The following is a 12,523-nucleotide window of genomic DNA, read 5'->3' on the forward strand; positions in this document are numbered from 1 at the left end:
TGGAGTATCCAGTACATCAATAACTCTGAATAAGACTGTAAGAAAGCAGGAGGGATAAAAGGGAGCTTATACTGAGGGGTCCTTGCTGAGGATTCACAATCTAAACCCAACCTAAACCATCTCTAAAACACAATCATAACAGGCATTACTGTTAACAGCAAAACACCCATAAAATGCAAAACAACAACAGAAAAAATAATCAATGCAAAATATTGAGACTGGAAGCCAAACTTTAGAATATATAGTTCATTGGAGATTTGTTTCCCATTTTAATCATCTGTATGGGAAGTTGGAAGATAATTCAGTTCTGTATGAGTCAGGAGGGTGTCCCTTATATTTATTTGTTGCAGAATTGTTTTTTTTCTTTTGCTTTCACTCTTTCTTACTGTCACAAGCTGTTCTCATCTTGTTTTTTTCCCATGCAAAACTGTGTTTATCGAGACATTTGGAATGTGGATGAAAGAAGGAAAGCTTCAGCTGGAAAGCTGAAGGGCAAAAGGCTGTTAGAATGCTCTGTGTCCTTTCGCCTCCATTTGGTTCCTGCCCTTGGGATCTTTGGTGACAGTGAGACTAGCAGTCATTGCTTGTCCCTGGGATCGTCACATCATGCATCACTGTCAGGAGGAGAATTAAAACTCTTATCACGTGAGGTGTTTCAAAGAAAGCTAGAAATGCAATGTTTAATATGCTTAGATCTAATTATACAGGCTCATTCTTTCATGTTGGAAGAAGCGAAATGATGTCAAATCCAGCAGTACAGGAATGATGGATGACAGATTTGTGAATTAAGAAGGGAAGATGGTGTACAGGTGTTTTAAAAGCATCTTTTTAGCTCAGAATTGTACAGGAGTGTGAAATGCAACTAATTCAGGAACAACAATTTATCTAGTCAAAATGATTTCATACAGATTTTAAGTCTTGATGTGGCTAGGTAGAACTGACAAAGAGTAGGGACATAAGGAAATGACTTCCCCTTTTTCCTTCTGCCTTTCCTCTGTTGTGGAAGGCAGTAAGGTTATAGTTGGAGCCCTCAGTGCAGCACTGTGCTGAATTGCCTCCAGTCTCCTAACTAGCTGATCCTGTGCAGTGATGCAGAGGGAAACCAGCCCTACTTCTGCATCCAGGGACCACGCCTAATTAGCCAGCTGTATTTCTCCCTGTTTCAGAGCTTATTTGTCCAGAGCTACATTTCTTATAGATCAAGCACAGATAAACCATAGAGGCATAGTCATAAGGGGCAGCATTCAGTTGTCTTCCTGAACGAAGGAAGGCTTAGCAGCTCCTGACAAAGCAAGAAGCTTGAAAAGTTGCAGATATGCAGGCATGATAGCGGAACCAGCATCCTCCAGGTTTTTGATAACAAGACACTTGAGGTTTTGTAATTCCCAATGTTTCTAATATGATATCTTTTCAACACTTGCTATAAAACTCAAAAATATAGTCTCCTGAGAAGAGAACAAACCCTTAGGGTCAAAATCTTTGCAAACTTCTTTTTAATGAATAAATATAGCTAATCCCTGTAGTGAATGTCCCAATAGACAGCCTCCCAAGGCCTTGAGTGGCATACGTCTCACCTCCTACAGCAGTGACCAAAATTTTCTTTGAAGCCCATCGCCAGCTGACTTTATGCCCTTAGTCGTGGAGTCAGGCATCTGTTATTGATGATTATGGGGAAGATCCAATACCTGTATTTCATTTGAACGAACTCACTGATTCTGTTTCCTTGCAATATTAGGCAGAAGAAATGTCATGTGAGTTTTTTTTTTCTGTTGTTGATCTAGATGGGCAGCTTTCTATACATGCAAGTAGACAGTTTCTGAAGTTATTGCAAAAATTGTTTAGTCTTCACAAAAAAAAACGCCAAAACAGAATTTTAAGGAAATTTAAGTCACTTTAAGTCACTTAAATCTCTCTGCAATTCTATTATAAGTATATATACATTTCCCTAAATGATTGAATATAAATCCAACTTTAAAAATTCATTGATTATGCTTTTATGATAATTTAGAGATATCAGCATTGCTATCACATTTGGCAGTGAACACGTAATTTCTACTGGTCTAATTTTTATTTTCTTGTTTCTTAAGTGAAACATTAAAAATTATGAAACAGCTGTACACTCCTTTTTACGAGAGTAATGCCATTATTCCAATAAGCAGAAAACTGTTTTGCCAAAACCAGTACCTGCAATTGAGAGCTTATAGCTTACTGGCATTGCTGGTACTCCCTGTGTGAGGCATATCTGGAGGCAAACAGAATTTTTGCAGATGAGGGCAGCCTGACTGAACAAGATCATCCTTAGTAGTATTTCAGTTATTTTGAATCCCAAATCCACAGGACTCTATGCATGGAAATAGGATATGGGAGTAACTTGTGCTGGTGTAGCCTTGAGCTGCCAATAGCTTGCAGCTGATCTACTCAGGTGTTTGCATTAAGTGCATAGTTACTTTTGTGGTGGCATAATCAGTGACTGAAGCTTCTTACTAAATGCATGAAATGGTGAGCATCACACTCCCTGAGAATGAACTTGGAAAGCTGCCTGGGTTATATATTGCTGGAGACTGAGGTAGCAGGGCAATAATTAATAAACAGCTCAAAAGCAGAGAAGTTTCACATGTAAAAATGTTTTCAGTGATGTGCCAAGAAAAGGGAATATTACTCATAAATTAACATAGTCTCAGCTTAAAGATGGTTAGTTCATAAAAGCTGGTTTGAGCACAGTAGAAATCTGTTCTGAATGCTTTGAAGTTACAAAAGGATGTTTTAAGGGTGGGTTGTGTTGGGTTTTTTTTTTTTTCTTTCCTCAAGATTGTAGATTTATCTTTTACCTTTTGATACTGTCATGCTCTTGCATCAAGCAAGTACACAGCTTATCTTCAAAACTGTTGGGTTTATTCCCTTTGATTATTTTGGATAGCTTGATTCCAATTATATTTTCTAGGAACCTGAGTTTAAACTGTATATCAGAACATAACATCTTCTCAGTTTATTGGAAGATTAGCTTTTTCACTATTTTTTTAATAACTCCTTAGCTACCTGAATGTATCAGTTTTTGAATTCTGGTTTGTGTACCTCAAACCCCTGTTGAATTCACTGGTTTGGCAGTGGGATTAGGCTAAACAGAACAGGATGCTTAAGAAGTAAAATAAGGGAAGGCCTTCCTTTGAATTGTGAATAGATCTTTTTCTAGACAGCTATTGTTTTATTTTCTTTCATCTTGTACCTTTGTCGTTCTGTTATTTTTTTTCTATTCTACTTTTTCTATTCTTAACTGTGTTTTTTATCTGCTTCTTCCTTTTCCTTTCATTCTGTGAACAGGTGTCTTAAGATTCATTTAAAATTACTTCCTTCAGTACCCTTTAAAGCACATTCTTATCTTTCTCATACATTAGATGCATTAAATTCTTTCTGACATCAACATTACACCTTGATTAAATTAGAGCCCTGAATTCAATTGGGTGTCATGTAGTCTTGGGTAGATGTAAAGCAATATTAGTTTTATAATGCTACCTTATGTTTCACTTTGCTCTCCACTGAGCATTTTCTTTCTTAGAAGAGAGGAGTTTTTCTTTAGTGTAAGCTGTCTTGCAAAATGTTTATACATGTGGCATTAAAAGAAAAGAAATAGAGCCATAGAATGCACCTATTCTTTTTCTTTAAGCCTCACCTAGTGATGAATCTCCCTTATAATCATTCCTGAAGTACACACCAACCAAAGCGTCTTCCTTCATTCTCTGTAAATGAATTGGTTATAGTTGTTATCCTTGAGCTTAGTGCTTGCAATCATGATAAAAAACTCATCAGCTTCTTAATTGGTATTTAGTGTTGAAGCCAGATTCATCTGTTGCTGTTGTACTGATACCAGAAAACAAGACCAAGAATTAGTTGAGCCTTCCTTTTGTGAAAACTGCATAGGTGTCCTAAACCAGGTCTGACTCATGAGTGGGAAGTTTGTAAAGTAACTGTTAAAAATGCTTAGAAAAAATTATCCTTCTTATTGAAAAATCAATGTTATTGTTGCTTCCTTTTAGGTAACATTCAAAGCATCAAGATACTCTGTTTCACCAGACTTGAGATTTGTTCTTCTTGCATATGATGTTAAACAGGTAAGCCAACTATTCATGATCAAAGAGCCTCTGAATCAAAACTTTGTAACCCTTGTGGTTTTGTGTATTTCTTCTGCAATTCCACATAATATAAAATGATTAATATACTTGATTTCTCTTCCCAAACCTTCTGATGTAATGATGGTGAAGTTTGTATCTAAGTGTGTACAGCAATACTGAAGGCTCTCAAGTTGAGGTAGATTGCCATGGCTCCTCTGAAGTGTCATGCTGGTTTTTGTAGTAGAGCTTGCAGATCCCTGAACCTGTTCAGTTACTATCTGATTATGTGAAAGCCTATCTTTTGGTGTTCTTTCTGTTTAAAGCATCTGTACATGTCATTTATGGACTATACTAAAAAAAAATCCTAGGCTGATTCATTTCATGGAAGTTTTGTTGGCTTCAGTAGCCTGAAACCTGACAGTCTGAAAGTCTCTTGGACTATTTAATGCAGTGTGGTCTGTTTCTCATAGTATGTAGAGATTTTATAGGGTGTTTTGTTGTCAAACTGAATTTCAATCAATGATACCATATAGGGTTTTCTAAAATAAATGTTTCAACACAAACAAAAATGGTTTTAATGAATTTTCCACATGCATATTGGTGTCTATATAAAAACTGTGATTAAAATATGAACCGTTCTTCATTACAAAGTAGTTCTGGATCGATAGTCTTAGTGGCTATTCAAGCAAGGTTGGGTTGTTTTATTGCGTGTTTTTTTTATTTTGAAACTGTAATATTTACAGAAGCCTGGTAATACCTGTGACCTTAATGTCAGATGTCAATGTTAAGAAACGAGACGAGATTACTACTACAGTATTGTAGGTATTGGTTTGTGTTGGTAACTGATAACACAGTAGCTGTATGTTATGGACTGAAGTTCTTAGAACAGCAATATATGCATTTACAGATCAGTATACAAACCTTTCTGGCCTCCTGGTAACGTTGCTGTACTGATCTGTGTACCTGCCATCTTAAAAATTCTATCTGCAGATGGGAAAAAGTGCTGAAAGCTGGCTTGAGACAGTTAAAGTTGTGGATGTCAAAGGATTCATTTATGTAGTACTGGATCCAAATAGAGTTCCCTCCCACAAATTCTAGTGGATTCTGGCTCAAGGTCTCTTTACAATATACATATATCAAAAAACTGGGAGAGAGCTGCTGCTGTTTAGTTCACTGTTTTTATTGGGAAGAGTTCCAGTTTGATTCCTGTCTGAAAAATACTTGCTCCTTGCTGTTTCCCATCTTGATTACTTTTGAATGTGTGAGAGAGTTTAGTAATCACTCATCTGACTTATTTTCCTCATTTGATCTTTTGAAATTTTAATTTTGGATGTGTTTGTTTGGAATACTCTCAGTAATAGCATAAATCTGATATATCAGGGAATATAACAGGGGAAACTTGAAAGTATCCATCATACCTCATTACGTCTAAATGTAGTAAGATCAGGGGAGAATCCCTGCCCCACAGTAAAGATGGTCCATTGACATGCAAATCGCTCCTAGTGTATACTAAATATATTGCTTTGCACTACAACTCTCTGTACTTCATTCAGGTTTTGTGCAAGTTGAAGCTTTTCTTTCCTTTTATAGTCTGGTTGCTGGTGGCTACTTAGAGGGATGAGATTTCCAGCTTTTACATTTTGCATTTAGCTGTTCCCTGTGCTCAAGTTTATTGACAAAATGTAATTAAAATGAGACAAGAACAGGTTTTGGCAAGCAGTTTGTGGTGGTAGTCCTGGATGACTCTGGATGAGGCTTGTGATGCTTACTCTTGAGTGCTCCAGCTGGGCTCATGCCTTTCAAACCTGAATCATACTGTGCTGGTTGTGTATTCTTGAAGTGGTGGTGCTGCTGGAATTTGACAATAGCTGGATATTGACAGTGAGATGTAAATAATAATAACTCCAGTGAGGGCTGTTACATCTTGAGAAGAATTTGCCGCTTAAGGTGGCAAAAAGAGCGTAAGCCAATTCTTTCAGAAGTTACAAAATAATGTTTTTGTGAATCGGTGGTAAAAATACTTTTTTTCCTCTGAATTTTCTGATTCTTGGGATATTTGTTAGGCTGGTGGAGCCCTGCTGTTTTCTCAAAATCTGTAGGAGAAAAGGTAAGCAATGCCTTAGAAACCCTATTTCTGCATAACTAATGCTTCTGGATAACATGAAGGGTTAAATTAGTATTCATTTTCCTTGGACCTTCTCATTTTTTATTTCTTACTGGGTCTGGATGAGAGGAAACCCACCTTCTTCCCCCAGCTGTTAACTTTAAATTATTAAATTTGTTGCCTATAAAATTAAATGGCATAACTTAATTCAGGATTTTCAAATTAGTTTAAGTAGAATCAGTACAGATTTTTTTCTTCCTAACTCATGTGAGTGTATGAGTGTAACTTTTTACAAAACCAAGAATTTGCTTACTGTCATGTGTTATAACACAAGACTGAGTCTTTAGTAATACCATAAATAAGGAACTGCAAATAACTGGTAAGCATTTAGTTGGTCTCATCATCTGCTGTAAATTACCACAACCCCCTGGATTTTTCTACCTGTGTTTGCCCTTTATTTTTCCCCCTTTGTTAAGATTTAGGCGTATAATTGCAGTGTGATGTATTTAATGGGATTTCTGCTTCTGTGGACTGTCAAGGCTTTGGGTTTGTAACATTATAACGGTTGTTTACATACATTAATCTGTGTTCTTTGCAACCTACAGTAATGCAGCTGGAACAGATTTATTAATAAACAATTTTATAAATAAGCTAGTGTGTTTCAGCTGAACAGATTGGAGAAAAATAGAGACAAATGTTTCTTCAAGACATTTTGTCATGAAATTGTAATTAGAAACAAGGTTATTTTGGTGTTTGGATTAAAAATAAATGTTGAGTTAAATTAAATAGTTGAATATTTATTTTACTGTTGTCAGCACTTTCTTTAATCTATTTTATGCTTGGAATGGCAAACTTTAATTAAATTTGCAGTTGTTTCAGCACAATTAAGAATGTCCTCTATGCATAACGGGACATAAATCTGCATGAAAATAAGCCATCTTTGAATACAAAAGTAATAATTGAATGAATCATTTAAATCATGCTTAATAGAAGGAACAAAACCATTTCATGTGGCATAGCCAGCTGTTTTGGTGTAGCTCTGTAAGCTTCATATGGAAGAAAATTCCTTTGCTAAGGAATTCAGAGTAGTGTGAATTGATGCCTGGATCTCAGGTTTCCCCATCGATGTTGAAGTGGGTCAGAGAACACAAGCCAGTGTTACTGGCGTAAGCCCAGTGGCTGCCTGGCTGCTGCTTTTTTAACAGAAAGCTGTGGCAATTTTAGAGGTACTTTCTGTGTGCACTTTGCTGTGGTACTCCATAGTTCTCCATGCTTCTGAAACGCTTTCATCAATTCTCCCAAGTTTTTTTGACTTTGCCAAAACTTGCGTGGGTCGGCTGTGTGTAGTTCAGGCTTCTTTCTGTCACTCACCGTAATTTGGTTGGCATCACTGAAAAAGTCCCATTTTGCAAAGCAACAGATCAGTAAGTAGGAACTAATTTGAGAAATGAACACTTACATTCTTACTGAATGTCCTGCCATCCTGATTCTTCTGGGACAGTGTGAACACAGCAGCAGGGAAACCATTGTATGTATTGTATGCAGAGAGGGGACAGTTTTGCAGTGCTCTATCTTTTTGATTTTGATTTTCCTTTGAAGATTGTCAAGGTATGAGCAAAGAATGTGATGCTCCGAGAGGCAGAGCATCTAAGCCAGTTGAGATTTCCAGAGGAAAGGTTATTTTGCTATTCCTTTTAATAAGGACTGTGTTAAAATGACATTTAAAATTTTTCTTACTCTGCTGGTCGTGTTATTCAGAACTACCAAAACCTGGCTTATGGTTTTGATTAGCAAATGGAAACCAGACACCCTGTTATTGCATTAATGCTAAAGGATGGGGCAGCAAACGTGCAATTTTCAATTCTTTTTACCATGGGGAAAGTTTGGCAAAGGCTATACCTTGCGAGTTTTCCCTGGAATCCACATGACATGAAAATAAGCTTTATTCTGGATATTTGTAGGTGTTTTTTCACTAAGACGTCATAGGCATGTTGTCCCCATGGTCATGATAGAATATAATATGCCACAGGAGAGCAAGGGAAGAAGCAAATGAGATTAGTTCTTTTCTTTTGTAACTCCCTTTTTTCAATCGTTTGATTTCATAATCCCTTTCCTTGTGATTTTTGTTTTTTTTTTTTTTTTCCTGCAAACCATCCTTTCCTTCTCCCTCTTTTCAAATCCCTTTTGAATACTGACTTTCAGGAATTTTTCCTACTTTATTCTCTTTAGTATTACTAATGCATCCTTTTCTGCTATCAATGCAAGATGAATTATGTGTGGGTTTTTTAGCTCTTAGTTCAGAAATGTGCTTAAAAAAAACAGATTAAAGTTCATTTCTAGTTTAGAAGCATAAGCATTTATACACTTTCTGAAAAAGGAAATGTTTTCCTGAATTAGGGCTTCCATCTGTAATCTTTTTCTAGCCAAAGTATTTTAATAAAACAATGTATTTAGCTTGAAACACCGTGAAAATAGCTTTTAATAATTCTTATGGTAAGATCAGGATGAAGAATTGTCTGATCCCTTTCAGGAAGGTGTATGAGAAACATTGATTTAGATGTAAACATCACTCATTCAGTAGGAATGGAAAATACTGCAAAAGTGCTTAATACTTGTAGTTTAATGTACCAAAGCTTTACTTTAATATGTTATCCCTAAAAGATATATAAAGACAATACATTGTCTTTAACAAGAGTCCAGATGGGTGCCTGAAGCAGAGAAGGCCCAAGAGAAAGAAATTACTTATCTGCTGAGTGCTGATGCTGGTCATTGCCTCTATAATATCTATTTTTAGAGGATAATGATAGGCCGTACTGACCACAGGCTACAGTGAATGGAAGGGGAATGGCAACAAGTGACACGCTTATCAAGCTCTTGGAGATTGCTTCTGATACTGGCTGACTGGAGTGCAGTGAAAAGATCTCCAGGAGATGGTCTGCAGATTAGAAGAATCCTTGAGGGGAAAAATTCAATGAAATCTTAAATTATGATTATCTGTTCTGCGTTAGATTATCTTTCTAACAATTAGGTGGAAACTGAATGTTCAATTGTCAGTAATCTTGGTCAGGGAAATTAATTATTGAGGGCTTTTCTGAAAAAAATAAGAGGATAAAGAAATTGCCTATTAGCTTGTGTTACATTTTATTATGTCTTATTTTTACTCAAGATTGTTTGGTGTTAATATATGAAGGTGTCTTCAATGAGAAAATCTGACTTTGAAGAGCATTATCTAGAGTGCCAGGTAATGGTCAGAAGCATACACAACAAAGATGATTGAAATTTGTCTTCTAACACGTGGAAACACTTTTCTCAACAAAATCATTGCATACAAAAGAATAACAGAAGACCTACTAAACCAGAAGTTATCTGGAGAACAGTATTTTTATAGTGCTGTCTATGAAGTAAAGATCTCATGGAAGATTCACACTATCAAGTTCTTCCTCCAGAAATGCATGTTTCTCTAAATTATGTTACAAAACATAGTAACCACCATGGAAAAACAAGAGAAAGTCTATTTTACACTGAGACTCATGGGCACTGGTGTTTGTATCGTGTTTGTCTGATAAACAGCCTATCCTCATACCAGCTGTGTTGTCGCAGTCCCGTAAATACTTGCGTTCGATTCATCGGACAGCTTTACTAGCCTGCCACTTACTAGGAGTAATAGAGTTACACCTGGAGTGTCTGTATACCTCTTACATTATTTGTTTTTATATATGCATAATTATATTTACGTTATGGGTGAATTTGTGATGGGATGATGGAGCTGTTCTCTGCCAGGGTGTTGCTATGAGCACCTGCAGAACCAGGGACAAACCATCACAATTTCTTCCTTTTCAAATAATTAGAATTAAAAGGCAGGGAAACCAGTATGCTATCTGGATGCTTCCACTGTTTCTTGTTAATCTGATATGAAAGCTAATGTTACATACATCTCCATATCCATTCACTTTCCTATTTTTCAGGGTTTTTTTTTCTTTAAAGTCTCCTGGAAAATGCTTGTTTTCATCACCTGACTTGTTGGTTCATATATGCAAGTTCAGCCTTGTGTTAACAGTTAAATACATCACCCTTTACTTTTCTCTCTCATGTGTTTTCCTATGAAAATGTTGTTTTCCAAATACATTACCAGATCTTTGTTCCAAGACTGCAGTACAATCTCTAGTTTTATAAGTAAACATAAATAAATAAATGTAATTTCTCACATTCTCAATCACCAGAGCTGAAAAATCAGGATTTTTTTCTTTCAATAACTTCCTCACAGTAGTGAAAGATGGTAGTGGAAAAAGAACATTGGGCTATGCTGTTGTTCAGTAAAATCTAGGCCATTTAGCTTTTCAAAGTGTTTATTGATGGAAAAGGTATTTATTTTCAATGAGATTGTCATTCCTATCAACTATGAATACTGTTATTTCAAGCAGACTTAGGTAGTGTCCAGCTGAGCTTCCAAGATCCGGCAGTTTGGAAACTCAGTCTTAACATAACTGTAATTTTCATGTGGTTGTGTTCCTACAGCACATAACAATCCACGGGCACTGGAATCCCTGTGTGCTAATGCTATATAAATAGGCACCATTACACTATTTAAGTCAGCAGCTCCCTTAATCTATAAATAATTTATTTTATACAGCATAAATTCTGGCTTCTGCTGTGAAACTGCCAACCCTGTTGCATCCTCCCTCTTTTGCTTCAGTATGTTGATAGTATGCTGAAATGTCCCAGAAAAGGCCATTGTAAGTAAAGGGTTTGGCCACCACAGCCAAAAAAAAACCCCATTGTGTTTAAAAGGTGGTGGGTTTTTTTTTAATTTCATGTATCTCCTTTAAAACAATTGTTCTATGTACTAATCATATTACCAGAAAAAGTATACAAGTCAAAATGATTTTTTTGCATTTACATTGTAATGTATGCTTGGGTTTTTGTGGTTTTTGGTAGAGGGTTTTTGGTTGATTTTTTTTTTGTTGTTGAGGGTTTGGGTGGGAGGGTTTTTTGTTTATTTGTTTGTTTTTACAAGGTGATGTACTAGTGACATTTTAATCCAGTATCTGTGAGAATAAGACTTCCTCAGCGAGCAATGCTGAATGGAAAAAAAAGGTTGTGGACAGCCTGAATAAATAAGAGGGCAAGGAGTGTTAGGAGTCCTAATTGGGGACTATGGTAGTAGCTGTTAGAGGCTGGAAAAGCTGAACAGAGCCTTAATTTGGATTAAGATCTGCCTGAGTTCACCACAAGCAATTAGGGTCAACCGATACACCCCTGTGTTTTTAAAAATGCTTTCTTCTATGCTTCCAAGCAATAATAATTCCCTTCCTTGCTACCAAAAAAAATATGGACTAAAAGAATATTTTACACATCTCTCAATTTTGACAGGTTTTACACTGAGCATGAATCGCTGTTAGTTCAACTGCTACACTTATTGATTTCCCAAATACAAAAGCTGGCTCACATCTTCAAATACAGTCAGTAAATGACTTCTGAGGACCACAATCACTTCGTGGATCTGACTGACCCACTGTGTTACAACATTTTACTGAAAGTGCCATGTATGTTTTTATGATGTAGATGGCAGCATGTTACATAATGACTCATTTCAGATCTGAATTAGACATAGTCTTTCTGTATGTACTAGACAAAAGTAAGATTGAATTGCTTAAAGAATATCCCTCTTAACAAATGCCTTAAGTCCAGTTTATGTGTTCAATACACTTAGAAATCAATTTTAAACATTTTTCCTTTTATTTCATTTTTCATAATATCCTCTATCTAAAATTCAATATTAATGTATCTTACTGAGAAATGTGATATGCAGTATAGCTTTCTCATTAAGCTTTTAAATAAGATACCATTAGTATTGATGAATGTAATCCCAAATGGTCACCTAATCTTAAAATAGTCATTGATTACACATTCAGAATTCTAGTCTTCCAGCCAAACCAGTATGTGTTGTTAGTGGTCGTGAATTTTATATCAAAGGAATTCATATCTTTCTTTGGCTGCAGTGTTGTCAATTAGTTTACAAACTAGGGATGAATTAGTGAGTTTCTGTTTCTTTTACCTAAATTTGACATCTTTTACTAAAAAAAATAAAAACTTTTGCTTGAGCACAGTCTAGAAGCCCGAAGTTTGCAGCTTTTGGAACAGATTTTGTCTTTGATAAAGGTAATTTCAAAATAGAAATGAAGAAGCAGAGTGATTCCACAGTATCGGTTGATGTACTGGCATGTACTTGAACTCACATTAATAGCAGAGATACTGTTGGGATTTTTTTAAATGCTAGGAGCCCTGCTGCTGTTCTCATTTTTAAATCTGTATA

At 36.0% G+C, this 12,523-nt stretch overlaps 1 protein-coding gene across 3 annotated transcripts in view; it reads left to right on the top strand.

Annotated features, from left to right (window-relative positions):
- Window positions 1–12,523, top strand: part of DPP10 (dipeptidyl peptidase like 10) — a gene marked incomplete at both ends in the record, with an annotated part of 501,348 nt that overhangs the window by 358,854 nt on the left and 129,971 nt on the right. For all 3 annotated transcript variants that reach the window (XM_084265745.1, XM_084265746.1, XM_084265744.1), the window contains one exon: window positions 4,032–4,106. In XM_084265745.1, coding sequence (XP_084121871.1) covers window positions 4,032–4,106 — 75 coding nt within the window. The remainder of the gene's footprint in view (window positions 1–4,031; window positions 4,107–12,523) is intronic.

The sequence above is a fragment of the Gallinula chloropus genome (genome assembly GCF_964237585.1).
Source record: "Gallinula chloropus genome assembly, chromosome: 5".
In the NCBI taxonomy this organism is placed as follows: domain Eukaryota; kingdom Metazoa; phylum Chordata; class Aves; order Gruiformes; family Rallidae; genus Gallinula; species Gallinula chloropus.